The sequence below is a fragment of the Phlebotomus papatasi genome, chromosome 2 (genome assembly GCF_024763615.1).
Source record: "Phlebotomus papatasi isolate M1 chromosome 2, Ppap_2.1, whole genome shotgun sequence".
Classification (NCBI taxonomy): Eukaryota; Metazoa; Arthropoda; class Insecta; order Diptera; family Psychodidae; genus Phlebotomus; species Phlebotomus papatasi.
The window spans coordinates 108,730,608-108,747,721 of NC_077223.1; the positions used below are offsets into that span (position 1 = coordinate 108,730,608).

At 34.7% G+C, this 17,114-nt stretch overlaps 3 protein-coding genes across 3 annotated transcripts; 1 reads left to right on the forward strand and 2 right to left on the reverse strand.

Annotated features, from left to right (window-relative positions):
* The first annotated feature begins 811 nt into the window (after positions 1-811).
* Positions 812-1,227, forward strand: LOC129801123 (larval cuticle protein A2B-like). Its single transcript, XM_055845888.1, has 2 exons — positions 812-928; positions 994-1,227. Exons 1-2 carry the CDS (start codon positions 812-814, stop codon positions 1,225-1,227), a joined length of 351 nt encoding a protein of 116 aa, XP_055701863.1.
* Positions 1,228-3,270: 2,043 nt separating this feature from the next.
* On the reverse strand, positions 3,271-3,830 carry LOC129800787 (adult-specific cuticular protein ACP-20-like). Its single transcript, XM_055845426.1, has 2 exons — positions 3,622-3,830; positions 3,271-3,562 (listed from the first exon to the last, which is right to left on the reverse strand). Exons 1-2 carry the CDS (start codon positions 3,736-3,738, stop codon positions 3,329-3,331), a joined length of 351 nt encoding a protein of 116 aa, XP_055701401.1. The 5' UTR covers positions 3,739-3,830; the 3' UTR covers positions 3,271-3,328.
* Positions 3,831-7,721: 3,891 nt separating this feature from the next.
* On the reverse strand, positions 7,722-8,227 carry LOC129801124 (cuticle protein 19-like). The gene is made up of 2 exons (XM_055845889.1): positions 8,111-8,227; positions 7,722-8,046 (listed from the first exon to the last, which is right to left on the reverse strand). Exons 1-2 carry the CDS (start codon positions 8,225-8,227, stop codon positions 7,831-7,833), a joined length of 333 nt encoding a protein of 110 aa, XP_055701864.1. The 3' UTR covers positions 7,722-7,830.
* Positions 8,228-17,114: the final 8,887 nt, after the last annotated feature.

The window sequence follows — 17,114 nt, forward strand, 5'->3', positions numbered from 1 at the left end:
CATTTTGAATTTTTACTGCTCGTTCTTTTTTTTTCAAATCTTAAATAACTTTGAACATATTCAAACTTAATCGCTTCGAATCGATTATGTCAAACTTAATTCCAATCTGACACAGGGTAAGGAAACCCACCCCGTTAAGACTTTACTTAACAACATCCAGCTTTGGGCACTATTTTAGGTCATAACGCTAGGATCTGATTAGGAGGTCTTAGTTAAGGACTTGTTTTTTTCTACGGACATCAATGGCGGATGAATGATATTGTCCCTGAAAGATAGGGGTTAATTCAGGATTTAATTTACTCTTACCTGGTCAGTCGGGTTTAGAGAAAACTATAATTTTAAATTTCCTATAGAAAGACGGTTATTTGCTGAATTTTCAACAATTTATTTTGCAGTCTAAACCTTAACCCAGTTTCTCATGATCTTGAGATTCTAAATAACAAGACTTTATTAGTGATACCTCAAAAAACAATGGACACTTTCGCCTTTAATTTCCAATTTCACTCCAAAATTTTGTTAAATTTTAATAAGTTAATAAGAAATAATAGAAATTAAGCCGTATAAACTTTTGGTCTGGGGATTGCATAATATGCTATAGACACCACAATCACTAAAAGTGAATGATTCGTTTTGATTCTTTCACTCCCCCCCTCTTCTATCACATTTCATCAAAGATTTCTTTAGTTCATTTTTAGAAGAGGGGTATATAAATCAAAAGGTATTCAATGGAAGTCATCCAGTCATCGAAGTGTCTTCGAACAGTAAACAGTTCTAAAGAATTCTTCTACAAAACCTTCTCAAAATCCTCAAAATGAAGTTCATCCTTGCCGTGGCCCTCTGCATTGCCTTCGCCGTTGTCCTGGAAGCAGGAATCCCAATCAGCCACACGATGAGGCATGATGACTTTGAGCCCATCAAGGAGGACTGGGTAAGGACCATCTTCAGGATCAGGATTATTCCTAAGAAGATTTTAACAATTGAATTTTCTTTTAGCACATTCCCAGCTACGAGTACAAGTACGGAGTCCAGGACCCCAAAACCGGAGACCACAAGGAGCAATGGGAGCATCGTCATCATGACATTGTCAAGGGAGGATACATGCTCCATGATGCCGATGGCACGAAGCGTATTGTGGAGTACACTTCCGATCCCAAGACTGGTTTCCACGCCATCGTGAAGACTGAAGGTCATGCTGAACACCCTCTCCATTACGGAATTGGATACTAAAGACAGAAATCTTCCAGAAAGATTCAATGATCAACAGCAGTTCCTTGGAAACACTCCAACTCTCTTCAACTCTTCATAAATTATAATTTGCAATGCTCATAAGATTAGAAATAAAAAAAAATCAGTCAAATTCTTTTTTATATTTATTTAAAATTGTGGACAAGAAGAACAAATTCATTTCTTTATATTACTTCTCTGCACTGAGAAAAAAAGGAGGGTGCGATTAACTTTTTTTCCTCATAACTTTAACACTTTTTAGATGTAAAAATATATCAACATTTTTAATGTTAATTTTACACCTTTATAAGGGTAAAATTAACATGAAAAAGGGTAACTTTAACCCCCAATACACCTAAAATTAACATTTCCGGAATGCTATTCTAACTTTTTCGGATTGCTTTCAGTGTGTCGACTTCTAGAAGGGTACTTTGGAGATCGCAAGTCGCTATCATTCGCAGTTTGTCCTCCTCTACATATCGCTCCTTGGAAATTACAAGGGGCCAACTCAATCTGAGGCATTTTTCAGGAGACAGCATGAAAGATTAAACTTTATATAAATAACTATCTCAATTAAGTATGTTAATAAAAACAATTTAAGTATTTTCTATTTGTATGAGCATTATTATAAACATCGAAACATACATATTTTTACCTTTCAAAATATGTTTTTTTATTAGTTAGCTCTTTGTCATTCTAAATGATGCGCAAATTTTCATGAAATTAGAATGACACGGGGTCAACTTGCTTAAGTTAGTCCCTTGTTTCACAAAAAATTGAACGATAAATCTATTTTGTGCCCCTTGACTTCTAACAAAACCGCGCAAGCAATCATAAAGAGTAAAATTTTGAAAAACTTTTCTAATAACGAAATTTATTGACTCATATCATCTGAAATTTTATTAAATTCTCTGTCTGAGTGCATTAAAACCTCAAAATTGCCAAAAAGTGAGTTGGCTCCTTGTAATTTCCAAGGAGCGATATTAAAACTGACAAACAAACGGATGTGTTCCATTCAGCTATATTTCTCATAAATTTTTATTCTGAATATTACGACAATATTTAACTCCTAAAGGACTTTAAAATTGATTATTAAAAGTTTTGTTACATGAATATTGAGATAATTAAAGTTTCAGTAAATTAAGGTAAAAAGTTTGGATAATTCAATCAAATTTCAACAGGTTATGACCAGATGATTTCTTGCAAATTAAGACGTTGCTTCAGATGAACTATTGCATTTTCGAGTAAATGTAAAAAAGATTTAATCTGAATGAACGTTAATTGTATAAAAATATTTCCTTCAGCTAAGAGCTTTAGGTTTATTTTTTCTTGATCCGAATTACTCTTTATTGAAATAGTGTTGGGAGGATTTATGAATAATTTCCTGACGTTTTCGAATAGGTAAACTTATGAAATAAGTCGTTAGAAAAAGCTTTGGAAATTGGTAAAACTCATTAGAAGTGCGAGTTTAGAAGAAATTTGTTTCATAAAATAAAGTAACTTTAGTAAGTTTTAGAAAATTATAAGATAGCACATTCCGCAAAGCTTGGACTAGGACATTTTTCTATTCATTTGATTTTTCTAATATAATTTCTATTTTAAAATATAATATTTGCAACCTCTTTAACGCAAAATTTTGACCTAGGATGATTCACATCTGAAGCACTAAATAGGGCTTAATTCAACAACTAAATGCTACAGAATTTATCAAAAACGATTGGATTAGATTGATAACACTTTGAGGACTTTTGGGTATGACACTGATGCCTTCATTTGAATATTAGTTATAAGACAAAGGTCATACTGTCTGCTGTCTAATCTAGCCCAAGTTTTTCCCATTAGTCTCGATAAATCAAATCGTTCTACAAAGTCGTAATGGCCTTATACGCAGGATCAAGATGATTTCGGATTATTTGAAAGTAATTAAAATATAAAAATATTTTATAATCACACATGCTTGTTTATTTATTTTTTTTCCTAATTATTTCACTGAATGCACAAGTACAGATTTGTCATTTTAATTCACTAAAAATTATTGAAGGAGGGTTCTTTGTCTTTAAATAGCTGCAGTTGATCACAAAATCTTTGGGAGAGATTTATGTCTTTAGTGTCCAATTCCATAATGTAGAGGATGTTCGGCATGTCCTTCAGTCTTCACGATGGCGTGGAAACCAGTCTTGGGATCGGAAGTGTACTCCACAATACGTTTCGTGCCATCAGCATCATGGAGCATGTATCCTCCCTTGACAATGTCATGATGACGATGCTCCCATTGCTCCTTGTGGTCTCCGGTTTTGGGATCCTCCACTCCGTATTTGTACTCGTAGCTGGGAATGTGCTGAAAGGAAATTCAATTGTTAAAATCTTCCAAGAGTAAATCCTGAAGATGGTCCTTACCCAGTCCTCCTTGATGGGCTCAAAGTCATCATGCCTCATCGTGTGGCTGATTGGGATTCCTGCTTCCAGGACAACGGCGAAGGCAATGCAGAGGGCCACGGCAAGGATGAACTTCATTTTGAGGATTTTGAGAAGGTTTTGTAGAAGAATTCTTTAGAACTGTTTACTGTTCGAAGACACTTCGATGACTGGATGACTTCCATTGAATACCTTTTGATTTATATACCCCTCTTCTAAAAATGAACTAAATAAATTGTTAGTGGAATGTGGGAGAAGAAGCAAGAACAGCAAGTTGTCCATTCACTTCGAAGAAATAATAATCACTAGACCTCTAAAGTAGGAAGCATTCTTAGAATTCTTATTGCAGATTTACGAAACTTTGTCATTCTTATGACTAATTGGACAAATTAATAAATCAATCGCTATTCTTTTAATTAAGGTCAGAGTCGAATGAAATATTGTAAGAATTTTTAACTAGTTCACATTATATGAACGAAATTAATTATTTGAAGTTTTTAAGATATTCAATTTTTTTAATAATAATATTAATTAAAATGTTTTAATCAAATTTATTTTACATAAAATAAATGTTCTTGAGATAAATAAAAATCTTGTAGAGGTTTAAGAACAATTTTGCACAACAGATTTTTTTTTAAATGTTTAATTTCTTTTAATTATTTCAATGTCACTCAAAAATGCCTGTTAGAATAGATTGATCAACATATTTGAAAGTGTAATCTTTTGGTAAAATCTAATTGTTATTGATTGTTCAACCGTGACATTCGGTCTTTAGAAATGCTAAGAAATCGAATTGTGCATTTTCAGTCACGATCTACATGCCTCAAACACCAACAACACTGAAACAGTTTTTTAGTTATGAAACTAAAATTAATAAACACATTTTTACCATTCATCTGCCTGGTAATCTTTTACAAAATTGGCGCAAAAATAAATTTTTGCATGTTCATTTTACGCTCCATTTTATTTAAGCATTAGTGACTCGAAATTGATTTTTTTAGAAGTTTATGGTTGATGATTTGTATAATATATCCCACAAGAAAATTCTTTCAGTTGGTGATATTAATGTTTGGTTTTTTTTTAATTCTTAAAATGCTTAAAATAGACTAAGATACATGGAAGGTCTTTGGCAAAATTAGACACTCGATAAAGCGGTCTTCAGACTAGAGGTTTAGCCCAGTTTCCGACGGACAAAAAATCCTAAATAGCAACCAATTTTATTGCTCTTTCAGAAAGTAATAGGCCATTTGTCCTTAATAATCCAATACGAAATCAATTTTTTCCAAAAAATCTTGATTGTTGAAAAATTAGAGTAGTTAAGCCACATGGCTAAGTCTCAGGTCTGAAGTCCGTATAAGAGCGGTAGTGTAGACAGTAAGGATACTTCTGATCATATCGTGCTGCCCAGCCAAAGAGGCGAAATAATCTATTTTACAAAAATTGTGAATTCTGAATTCTATTAAATTAGAATGGTGTAATATTGATTCAGGTTGTCCAGAGTGTGAACTTTTCCAATTAAATTTCAATTTTACTAGTTTTCTTGCCACATTATTGACACAATAACTAAATTTTTAAGGTTTGTTTGCCAAACAATCCTTAAAAACCATTTCAATGGAGTAATAGCGGTAATTAATTCAATATATAATTACAATAAGAATGCTTAATAAAATTTAAATAATAAAAGCAAACATTCCTGAAAAGACGTATGCGAAAAAAAATCTAGAGGATTCATAAAGTCAAAAAAAAGCTATCAAAAAATAATTTTGTTGACAAAAACGGATAATAAAGCGACCGAGACTTTGCAAAATGCTCGAAATCGTGAACTTATGACTCAGATACTGTACCTCAAAAGTAAACACTTTCGCATCATTTACTGTTTGAAAATTCTCAACTGATTTGAGTCGATTTAACCCATTCAGTCAATGTACCAGAAATACTTGAGATAGATTGTTCATATTTTGGGATTACAGTAGACTCTCGCAAATTCGGCTCTTTTAAGATCGGGCAACTTTTTAATTCGGGCAGCGGTTACATTTGAAAAAAGTTTGTTGTCATTTTTCAAGTTTGATTATGATTATCAAATGAATCAAATATGCTCAAATTTGGCATGGTTTGTCTTAGTTTTGATGTGATTTTGCATTACTGATGCATTTTCATGCAATTTACGTTATATAAGTGTGTAAACTCAATATCTATATGCACATGAATAAAAAATCGTTGCATTTCAAAAAGTTTGTCGCCCGAATTTCTGTCTAATTCGGCTGACATTTCTGTCCCATATGCCCGAATATGAGAGAGTCTACTGTACAAGCTAAATATCCAAATTTTGAAGTTCTCACTTAAACTGGAATCGCTGGAATAGATCAATCTGGAACTCCCTGACTTCGAGAAACTAAGAAAAACGAGAAAACTACAGTAGACTCTCGCAATTTCGGCTCTTTTAAGATCGGGCTACTTTTTAATTTGGACAGCGGTTACATTTGAAAAAAGTTTGTTGTCATTTTTCAAGTTTGATTATGATTATCAAATGAATCAAATATGTTCAAATTTAGCATGGTTTGTCTTAGTTTTGATGTGATTTTGCATTATTGAGGGATTTTCATGCAATTTACGATATATATCAGTGTGTAAACTCAATATCTTATATGCACATGTTGCCCGAATTTCTGTCTAATTCGGCTGACATTTCGGTCCTATATGCCCGAATTTGAGAGAGTCTACTGTAGTTTCCTATAAATTAATAGATGAATATTTTAAAAAGAAATTTTTTTTACCTATTATGGGGCGCGGGGAGCCCCTGTCAAACACACGTCGTAACGATCACTGAATTTAAATTCTGTGCATTCATGTCAATTCATTACAAACTCTATCGATTTAGATAGAGTATCTATCTAAGAAAACAAACTGGCAACTAGAATTCACATCAGGAAAGAAGAAAGAGGCCAATTTTAACAAATTCGACGGGATGTCGAATTTTCCGTTCGCCATTTTGAGCAAAAATTTCGCATGACCTTCCGCGAAGCAAGAAAACAATAACAAAATGTGTTTTCATCTCTGTCGGACTATTTTTCCCAAGTAATTGAAGACCTAAAGTTACTAAAAATGCATTGCCGACAGCAATTTTGATAAAAATTGCTCAGGAATAAATCATCTAAAATCACTCAATTTGCGTATGATGTATAATACCATGGTAAAGAATGGGTTAAGTTCACTCAAAATATTGTCCAAATTACCTTTGGGGTAATATAATTGAATTTCGGAAAAAACAGCTAGCGGTTTATAACCGGTTCACAAACGGTTCATTACCAGTTTACAATCGATTGGAATTAGTGCAGCCTTGTCAATGATCACAAGACCTTTCCAATGAGCCCAAATATGATACCATTCGGTTGAGAAGAGCCTTTTAAACCTTTGACCTTGAAAAAGCCACTACAGTCGAGTTCCTCAAATTTGAACAACGGTTGAGTTCAAAATGTAAAATTCGAGGTTGTGTGAAGAAAATTTTGCGTGGAGTCTAAATTAGAACCATTTTTCTCTGGTGTTTTTTCAATATTATCGTATTATATTAACTTCCGCGACAAATTCCATTTATTTCACAATAAATTACACTGATATATTTTCTAAAATTGTTTATCTTAATTTAGGGAAGATGCATTTCATATGAATTCCGTTACATTTTTGAAAATATCGTTCAAATTTGAGGAGTGAGAAATGTCATCTATACCCCCCAAATGTTCAAATTTGAGGAACTCTACTGTATAAGGAATGATGCAACGGTATTTTCGTATAAAGACGAAATGTCCGCCTAGGTAGTCTCTAAATTATATCTAAAAATAAAACAAAATCGCCCGATGCGTTTTCCAGTAATTTCAAAAATTTGGTAAGAGCGTTCCGATGTTGAGCGGTATGATCCACTAATTAGCTGTCAATATTGTGAGTTACAGTCCCGCCCGATGCAAACGATTGGAACTTTATGATTAAATATTTTAGTCATTCAAAATAAAAATTAAAGAAATTTTGCTTTCATTACAAATTGCTTGATATATTCATTAATATTTTATACATAGATTATCTTTGTAGGATGATGTGTTCGAAGGTATAGGAGATAGAAGGGTTAGGTTGGGGTCAATTATGAAGCCTTGCGTTGTATCACAAAGGTCCTGCTTCAGTTCCGGTGAGACCATGATTAGATCAGTATGGATGTTCTGCCAGGCCTTCTGTCTTTACGATGGCGTGGAAACCAGTCTTGGGATCGGAGGTGTACTCCACAATACGCTTGGTGCCATCAGGCTCATGGAGCCAGTAGTGTCCCTTGACAATGTCATGATGACGATGTTCCCACTGTTCCTTGTGGTCTCCGGACTTGGGATCAAATACTCCGTATTTGTACTCGTAGCTGGGAATATGCTGGAAGAGTTTAAGGTCAAAGTTAATACTTGAGTCACTAGTTCTCGGTACTTTGAATCCTCACCCATCCTTCCTTGATGGGCTCGAAATCATCGTGCCTCATCGTGTGGCTGATTGGGATTTTGGCCTCCAGCACAGCGGCGAAGGCAATGCACAGAGCTAGAGCAAGAACGAACTTCATTTTGTCACTTCACTCTTAAGAAAAAGCTTCTTCAGAACTGTTGACTGTTGGAAAACACTTGGTTGACTGAATACCATCCATTGAACACCTTCTGATTTATATACAAAATATGGCCCTAAAGTATTAGCCAACCACATTAAAATATCCGCAATTTTCTAATTTATTAGTCAAAATATAAATATATCGTAAAGTCTTCTTCTGCAAATAAAGAAATCTACATGAACATGTGTAGTGTCGCTGTTCTTGTGGCCTTTCGTGTTCTTGTTATTGCACATGATGACTATGAGGAAATTCATTTGAATGGAAAGTCGCTAAAACTTGAGAAATTGTCAGTATTTCGCCACTATCTCCCTGAAAATTCTAAGAGCGTGGGAGGCTCCATCAATGGAGGGTTAAAATGGTTCAATTGAGAGCCTTGAATATCCACTGGGCGACTGTCAGAGTCAATTGCACCAAATGCATTCCACATAAGTAATTTTAGCAGACCGGCAAAGTGCAATTTCCATTGATGTGGCCAACACTTTACATTGAAGCACCTGTGTTATGTTCACATGAGACTCCCGAGACGATGAATTACAGGGAATTCTCATGAAATACCGTTCAGTGATCAATAGGCTGGATAGAAGTGTCTTTTGTCCTGAATTCTGAGGCATTTCCATTAAATGTCTCTAGGTGTAGAGCGTGGAAAAGGGTAATTTAATCTAGCCCTCGAAATGCCAGTGGTTAATGTAGGAGTGAATAAAAAAGCTGTAGGGGAAAATGGGGCAGATTGGGGCAACTTTGAAATTAGGTTGCTTTCTCCAATCTGACGAGCTTACATCTTGGACCAGAAAAGCTGAAATCCAAAAGAATGTGAGCTGAAAGGTAAAAAGGATTACGATGTTTTATAAAATAAATAAATAGGGTGGAATCACCACTTCTCGCCAGTGCCCCACTTTTCGCCACTTATATTAAAATTGCAATTTTTCCATTATTTGTGAAATAAATTGGCCGTAAAATTATTTGTAACTCTACTGCTGTTACTTATAGAGTCGAAAAACACTTTGTTTTTTGTTTTGAATTTAAATGTTTGAGCATTTTTTAGAGGAATATTTTAAGCAAGTGCATCGAATCCAATATTTCTTATCAAATATAGTAAGTGTCATGAAACTTTTATCGAACAAAATTTAATTTTTGAGTAAATAATTTGTCTATTGAACATTTAATTACATTCGCCGAATACATAAAATTTGTATTTAGTTAGTTAATATTTTATTTTATATTATTTTTATGTATAAATGAGCCATGGCGGAAAGTGGTAATATTCTAAAATTGATTCACCACCTGTCGCCATAGCTTTTCAATAGGAGACGCTAACTTCACTTCATAGATTCTCAGTTGTCAAATTTACATTGTTTACTTTCTGCAATAGTCTAATAATTTGATTTCTCAAATAAAAGCGAAGAAAAATCATTTATTATGAGTAATTATAAGGAAAAAGAAATGCTGAATGTGTTCTTTGCATAATATTGCCCAAAATAATCGAGTTTGAACCTTTTCAAGTGGGTGGCGAGAAGTGGTTACAGAACTGGCGAAAAGTGGTAAAAAGTGGCGACGAAGTGGTTATTTTTGCATTGTTAATAAAAAACACTTTTTTATGTACTACCGCGTTAAATTGTAGGACAATTGTTTTGACGAGTCTAGAGCCAATATATCTAAACAGCTTTGTGTCAAATTTGAGTTATTTGATAATAAGGGGTTAAAAGTTATAATATAATACAATTAATTTCACTTTTTCCTAAAAGTGGCGATAAGTGGTTACTCCACCCTAAATAAGTAATTTTCTTTTGATTTTATGACTTTTTGAAAAATTTGCAATAACCTTATTAGGTAGTGTTATTTTCAATTCCAGGAAACTTAATCTGGACAAAACAATTCTCAATTTAGAGCAATGTGTACGTTGTATTGAAAACCGAGAATTGTATCTTTGTTCATATAATTCCACAGAACTCTTACGACAATCCTTCCAATCTCAAGAATGAAATACAATACAGTTACAATATTCTCTTTCACAAAATATACAGCTTCATGCTTCAATCAGAATCAATGATTCTGATTGATATGTACTTAAAAATTCTTAAAATCCCTAAAAGTAAATTCTTGAATTAATTCTCGAATATGAAATATTGAAGACGTACACTGAGAAAAAAAAGAGGGTGCGATTAACTTTTTTTCCTCATAACTTTAACACTTTTTAGGTGTAAAAATATATCAACATTTTTTAATGTTAATTTTACACCCTTTTAAGAGTAAAATCAACATGAAAAAAGGGTAACTTTAACCCCCAATACACCTAAAAAGGGTAATATTTACACCGATTTCGGATCAATAATGCAGGGTAAAATTAACATTTCTGGAATGTAATTTTAACTTTTTCGGATTTCTCTCAGTAATTCAACGTAATTCTTTCAAAGTTTCGAAAATAAAAATTTTAAAATTAACAACTCTTTAGAACCGTAATAAATTCAGGTGAAAACATGAATGATTTCTATAATTAACTGAGAATCCGTCTCCAAAGTAAATTGCAGGGTTTTTCTACGCAAGTTTTGCTGACGTCTAAAGGTGTTCTGTGTCCCAGGCAGGTGAGGGATGATACAATTTAGATGAAATTTTCTTTCCATCTCAGAGAGCAATAAGAAAATTATTTTGCTGCAAAAATAACTAGAGAAGAGGACACGAAGGAGCTGAATTATTTGCTTGGATAACCTTGGGAGTTGTTTGAGGAAGCACAGCAGAAAATGTTGTATGTGTACAGGTGTATTGAAAATGTTTGAAAAAGGGATTGAATTGGGGTAAGAGATGAGAAATTAATTTTCATCTCGTATGTGTACAGAGTGAAAGTGAAAATTCAATATGGGGAGATTCCCTCTATATCTTGATATTTTGATTTGCCAGGAAACATAACGAGGCAATTTGTTATTTAATGTCAGGGAGACCAATTTGGTATTAGTGTGCAAATTGGAGGGAAAAGTGAATCATTTAATCAGTTACTGTTTCGATTGTGACGTCATGAATCCGGAAAATAGCGAATTATGGGCTATGTCATCAATTTGTTATAGGTATTGGGTTTTGGAGAATTCTATGAGACCTTTTATTTCATGAAAATTTAAGGGAAATTGAGAAAATTAAACAGATAGAACTGAAGGTATGCAGGATTTTGATATTTGAGGTTATATATGGAATTTTTGAAATTTTAAATACATTAAAAATTAAAAAAAAAAAATCAATAGAAGAAATTCAGCTAGGGGAAAGTGCCCATGGTTCGTGTGATCCCAAGCTTTGTAAAGCCTAATTTTTTTTATATTCCTGAATAAATGTGTCTCACCTGTCAAATTTAACGACCTCTTATCATAAGCCAAGAGTAGGGAAGTTTTTTCCGAATGAGAAACTCACCACTGTCGAATGAAGAGCCCTGTCTTCTTAGACCGTATTCAGACTAGAGGTTTAGCCCAGTTCCCAATGGTCTCAAAACCTTAAACAGGAAGTGATTTTATTAATTTTTCAAAATGTAATAGGTCATTTGCCCTTAATAATCCAACCCTAAGTCAACATTTTCCAAAAGATCTTGACTAATAAGATATTAGAGAAGTTAAGCCATATGGCTAAGTCTTAGGTCTGAAGCCCGTATTATAGATCCTATAAGAGATGAGGTCACATATACTTTAAGACATTTCGTTTAGCCCTATAAGTTAGTGGTCTCTGGTCCCAATTGAAATGTGACGTAGTATCTACAGCAGAGGCGTGCAAGAACCGTTGAAGCCGAATAAACGTCAAATAAAACATGTACGTCAATGGTCAAAACGCTACCAGAACAAACTTATTTTAACGTTTATTCGGTTTCAACGGTTCTTGCACACGTCTGATTTACAGGATGGGAACCCATCACCGGCAACTATGGAGATCCGTCATTATTGGCCTGGCGAGAATAAGGCCGCCCATGCTTTCAGACCAGATGTCGCCTTAAAGCTCTAAATACGCCTTATGAAGCAAGGAAAGAACCGTTTTGCCTTTTGTTACGAGTCCAAATATTAAGTCAAATAAACCGTCAAGTTTGAAGTTAACCCCAAGTCTTCTTAATGTCACTGGCCCAAGACTTGATCTCTACTTCCCGCTCTAAAGGTCGAAAGGTCTCATCCACAACACTGATTAAAAAACATTCGTTAAATTCCAAACAGTTTCCAAATTTCTCTGTAATTCGATTGACATTTCAAGCCTGAATATGAAATAATCTACTGTAAGTCTTCCTTATTTTATTTTTAGTCGAGACACATTTAGGGGAATTATCATTATTAATCGTGTCGAGAAATTCATTCATTTGTCCGTTCTTTTATTCGTTTTCGATATGTCTTGTAATATGTTTATTCACATTACAGCCGGACTCAAAACAGTGCCATTATTAAACGGTAGATTAAATTCTATTTGCACAAAATATGCATGACTTTTGAATTTTCGAAATTAGCCAGAATTTTCGATATTAATATTCGCGATGCATTGCTCGCGTTCCTTTCACTAATAAACGTTGTGACCTGTGTCAGAGCGGCAGAGCTCAACCAGATGATTCTGGAATTGTGTTACCAGTTGAAAAAGACTGCAAATTCACTAGTGACATAGAATATTTAAATACCCGCAGGAGATATCTGTGGAATATGTTACGAAAACGCCGTTGTGTATGCAAAACTTTTTCGACATCAATTTTTCGGTCGTCTTTCAGAGCTAACGATACAAAAGAAAAACGTTTAATTACCTCAAAATAATAGGCAATATCCATCCAGACCTCTGGGAGAATTATAACAGATGGTCTGAAGATGTTATCTAAGCCACGAACTCACTACAGGAAGGATTTCCCAAGACCCACAGGAGGATAGCATAGTGGGTTTTTTTCGAAATACCTTCGTTTGAATGGACCATAAGGGCCGTGGGTGTCTTGTCTATTCCAGAAAACTTTCCAGAAAAGCCAGCCATAAAAGTTACCAGGGGTGACATGATTTCTTTTCGACATTATCGACTGTCGATTCTGAAAATTTTAAATGATATGTTGCAAATCTTGATCAACAGTCATATTCTTTGAAGAATGGTACACTCAGTCCCCGAATTATGCGTATTTACAGGACAGAAAAAAATGCGCGGAATGGCATTACGCGTCGAGAAAATTTGCATACCCGCAGGGGCTTTCTTTTGAAGAAATCGGCCGTAGAACGAATTTCGCGCGGAGTATAAAAGTAGTCAGAGCAGAGAAATTTAGCCTTTTAAAAGAAATTCATCAACAAACAGTACTTTTTGGAGAGCGTTCTTCAGTAAATTGTTCGAATATTTAAAATTTTCACCTTAATAAAAGAAATTATAGTTTTATTCTGAAAAAAGAAAGAACAGTGTTTTCAAATTTCCCGCGTCGTAAAATAGTATACATTCAGGCGTATTTCAAAAATGATTTCATAAATTCACTCCCAATGGTAGGCAAAGTTGCATAATTGTACAGTACTGTCTCTCTATATGCACACTCTCTATATGCACAGCTTCTGTGTCGGTTGCATTCAAAATCAATTTGTTTACATTTTGGAAAAGTAATAAAGAAAATTATTTTCTTTGTAACTAATTTTTCTTGTTTTTAATATTTTTAATTTTATTTTTTCTGTCTCATATTATATTTAATATAACACGGGAAATTCTAGAACAATAAAAAAAATGATAATTTATTAAAAGAAAGAAAAAAACCGTTGGGAATTTCAAAAAAAGTTGTGCATATTCAGAGAGAGAACTGTCAAATAAAGTACCCAGATTGTGCATATAGAGAGACAGCACTGTATGTGCATAATTCCGTCAGGTGCATAATCCCAAAGTGCATAATGTCGGGACTTAGTGTACAATAAGTGGTCCAATAATGTTTAAAAATCTGTTATTCAGTCAATCTACCAGATACAGATTTATCGATACTATCGATTCGATGGTATCGAAAAGTTAATATTCCACTCCGGAATTTTTCGGAACGGAATCTGTTCGACTTATATCTAGTGGTATTCTAATTTAATTCGATATAGGGCTTAGGCCTGAGTATCTCCTCCATAGAGCATGTCTAAAAATATTAATTTGGGAAATGGCCTAGATCTTCCTATGAAATACTGTGCCTGTATTATTGTTATTATTAGCTGAAAACCAATCTTTCTCATTTCGACCCTGTCCTGATTGAAAATGCAGAAATGCTGCCGGGCGGGAAAATTGTCAAGAGATTTCTGATTGTCTGCGATACGAAAGGAAAACATGGTGGAGTGCAGGAAAAATTTGTTGTGCTCGATGAAGGACATTGTCATTCCCTGGGGACATTTTTCCTCAATGCAGAGGCATCATGATAAAAGTCTGCGTGGCAGAAATTTAATGCCAGAACGTGTGTCCCTCGCACCATGACGTCTTTCTTCCCCGAAAATCAAGGGAGAACTGAGTACTAAAAATATCCAAAGGGGGCTAACTATTTCTGCACATGCGTCCTCCTAATCAGCTTTCACTGAGCTTTCCACCAGGTAAATTTGAGCCATTGCGTTGAGTGTGCAGAAAGCCAGTGAATCGATAACCTTCAGTGTATTCTTGTTACTTTACCTCCCCCGGTCCCCCTCCCAGCTTATTACCATGAGGTGTGTGTTTTTTTGGCTTTCCCATCTTCCCACCCTTTTCCCAGTTTTTCCCACGTGAATACACACACAGACACCAAGTTCATCCTCCAAGAGAGTTCCTGGCTAAGGTCCCTTTTAATGCATATGTGCTTAACCACTTTTTGTCCCATGCTGCGAACAAGAAATTAGGGAGAGAAAATTAATGTTATCACCCATGAAAATGACATGGCAATTGCATGAAATCATTAACAAATTAGGGATTGGGCAGTAAAAGTAAATCATCGTGTTATCACCGTTTTAGTCCTATTTTTTTTTACCTTCCAAGGCTCTCTTTTTAATCATCATGTAGTCTATTTACCTTTCCTGAGTTTATTATTTGTGCCCTTTTTTTTCGTGTTGTTGCTTGTGTCATGTGTAAATCACAAGGCAAATGCCTCAAAGTGGCAATCAGATATTGCCTGGATGAAATGTTAATTGGGAAAGCAAAAGGAAAATGTATAAATTTTCAATTTGAAGATGCAAATGAAGGGTAGAAGAGAATCTGGGGGAATAAATGCCACTTCATGGGGGAATTGTTAATTGGTCCATGGAAATCTGAGCCAAAATTTAGCATATTTATGCTAATCCACCTTGAAAAAGGTGCCTCAATGATTGCTAGGAATATTACTTGGGCGCAGTTTCAATGGGAAAACTTTTGCAATAGCTTTTCACTTTCACTTTGCACTTCTATTTCTGACAGTTCAATGTAACGGAAACGTGAAGTGTATAGATTTTACAAATTGATAGAACAATATACAAATTTGAATTTTAAATTAGAGTATATTTTCATGACTTATGCACCAATTAAGCTAACTTTCAAAATTGTAAAAGAAATAATCATAATAAATTATTTCTGATTTATTAAGTGGTGGATATAAGCCCCGCCCTTAAGAGTTTTTAACCACGCCCCACGCCCGTTTTAAAACTATTATTGTTATATTAAATTTATTCTGGATATTATATATTATTGTTACAAATAATTGTACTCATAATTTGAATCTAGGCGAATCTGCAAACGCCAGTCCTTGATAAAATAAGCCACGCCTACTATAAGCTTTAGGAATCAATGTAGCAATAAAATATTGCCAATTTTTTATATGTCGTGTTGTCGATGAATCCACTACATTGTTTAAGCAGAAACAGATTTGAATTTCCCGTTGAGTTGCTTGGCACCTGACCGATAGTGGCGCCTCCTGAGATTAACTCAGAACACTCCGTTGTCACTGAGAGACTATGAGTCAAAAGGCAATGGTCGGGAGTCTGACCCTTCTAAGCCTCAGACGGGAATTTCAAGTGGGTAAGACAACAGTCGTAATTATTTCTTAAAATTGAATACCAGATTATTTATTGATAATTTATTAATTTATGATTTATTTATTATTAGTTTTTTGAGGTCCAATTCATAAAAATAACTGAAATGTTCACGAACTCAAGCACCCGGGAATGCTTTTATCCCTGCATATTAGGTGAGATTCTTAACAATCTCACCTACTATAATCCTAACAAAATTTCATGTCGTCCGATCGACCTCAAATTTGGCCAAAATGTGTTTCAGCACTTCCTGATCACGAATATATATGTGGCTAATTTACGTTCCCGGCCGGCCGGCCGGCCGGCCGGCCGCTCTTTGGAGCTTAATAGCTCCTAAACTAAAAAAGATATCGACTTGCGGTTTTCGGCAAAGGTTATATATCGGGTGAAAATTGCAACTTGGTGCATAGACCCCCCACCCCCCACCCCTCCTTCCGCCATTTTGAAGACCCCCCTTTTTTTGTTTTCTCAATAGCTCCGCCCCTATGGCATTCAGCGGACTCAAATTTTAGTATGTTATAGCTGGGCCTTAGAGCTTTCTATCAATACCAAACTTAAGGTCCCCCGACCCCCCTGACCCGAGCTATAAGGGTCCAAAAAAAATTTCTTAAAATGGCCATAACTCCGGTTCTAATTGTCACAATTTAAAAAGTGAGGGCTTTTTGGAAAGCTCTCGTGAAATGCCACTTCCCCTTCTAACATCGCAAGTTCATAAAACCACCGCTAGGGGCGCTTTTTTTAAAAAGAAAATTTTTAAATCTTAAAAGTTAAATAACTCAAAAATTCCATTGTGCATCGGGCTGAAAATTTAGTATGTTGTAGCCGTTGATTATACCTATCAAACAAAAAAAACCTTAAGTCGATCCATAACCCCTGACCCGAGCTATAAGGGGTCA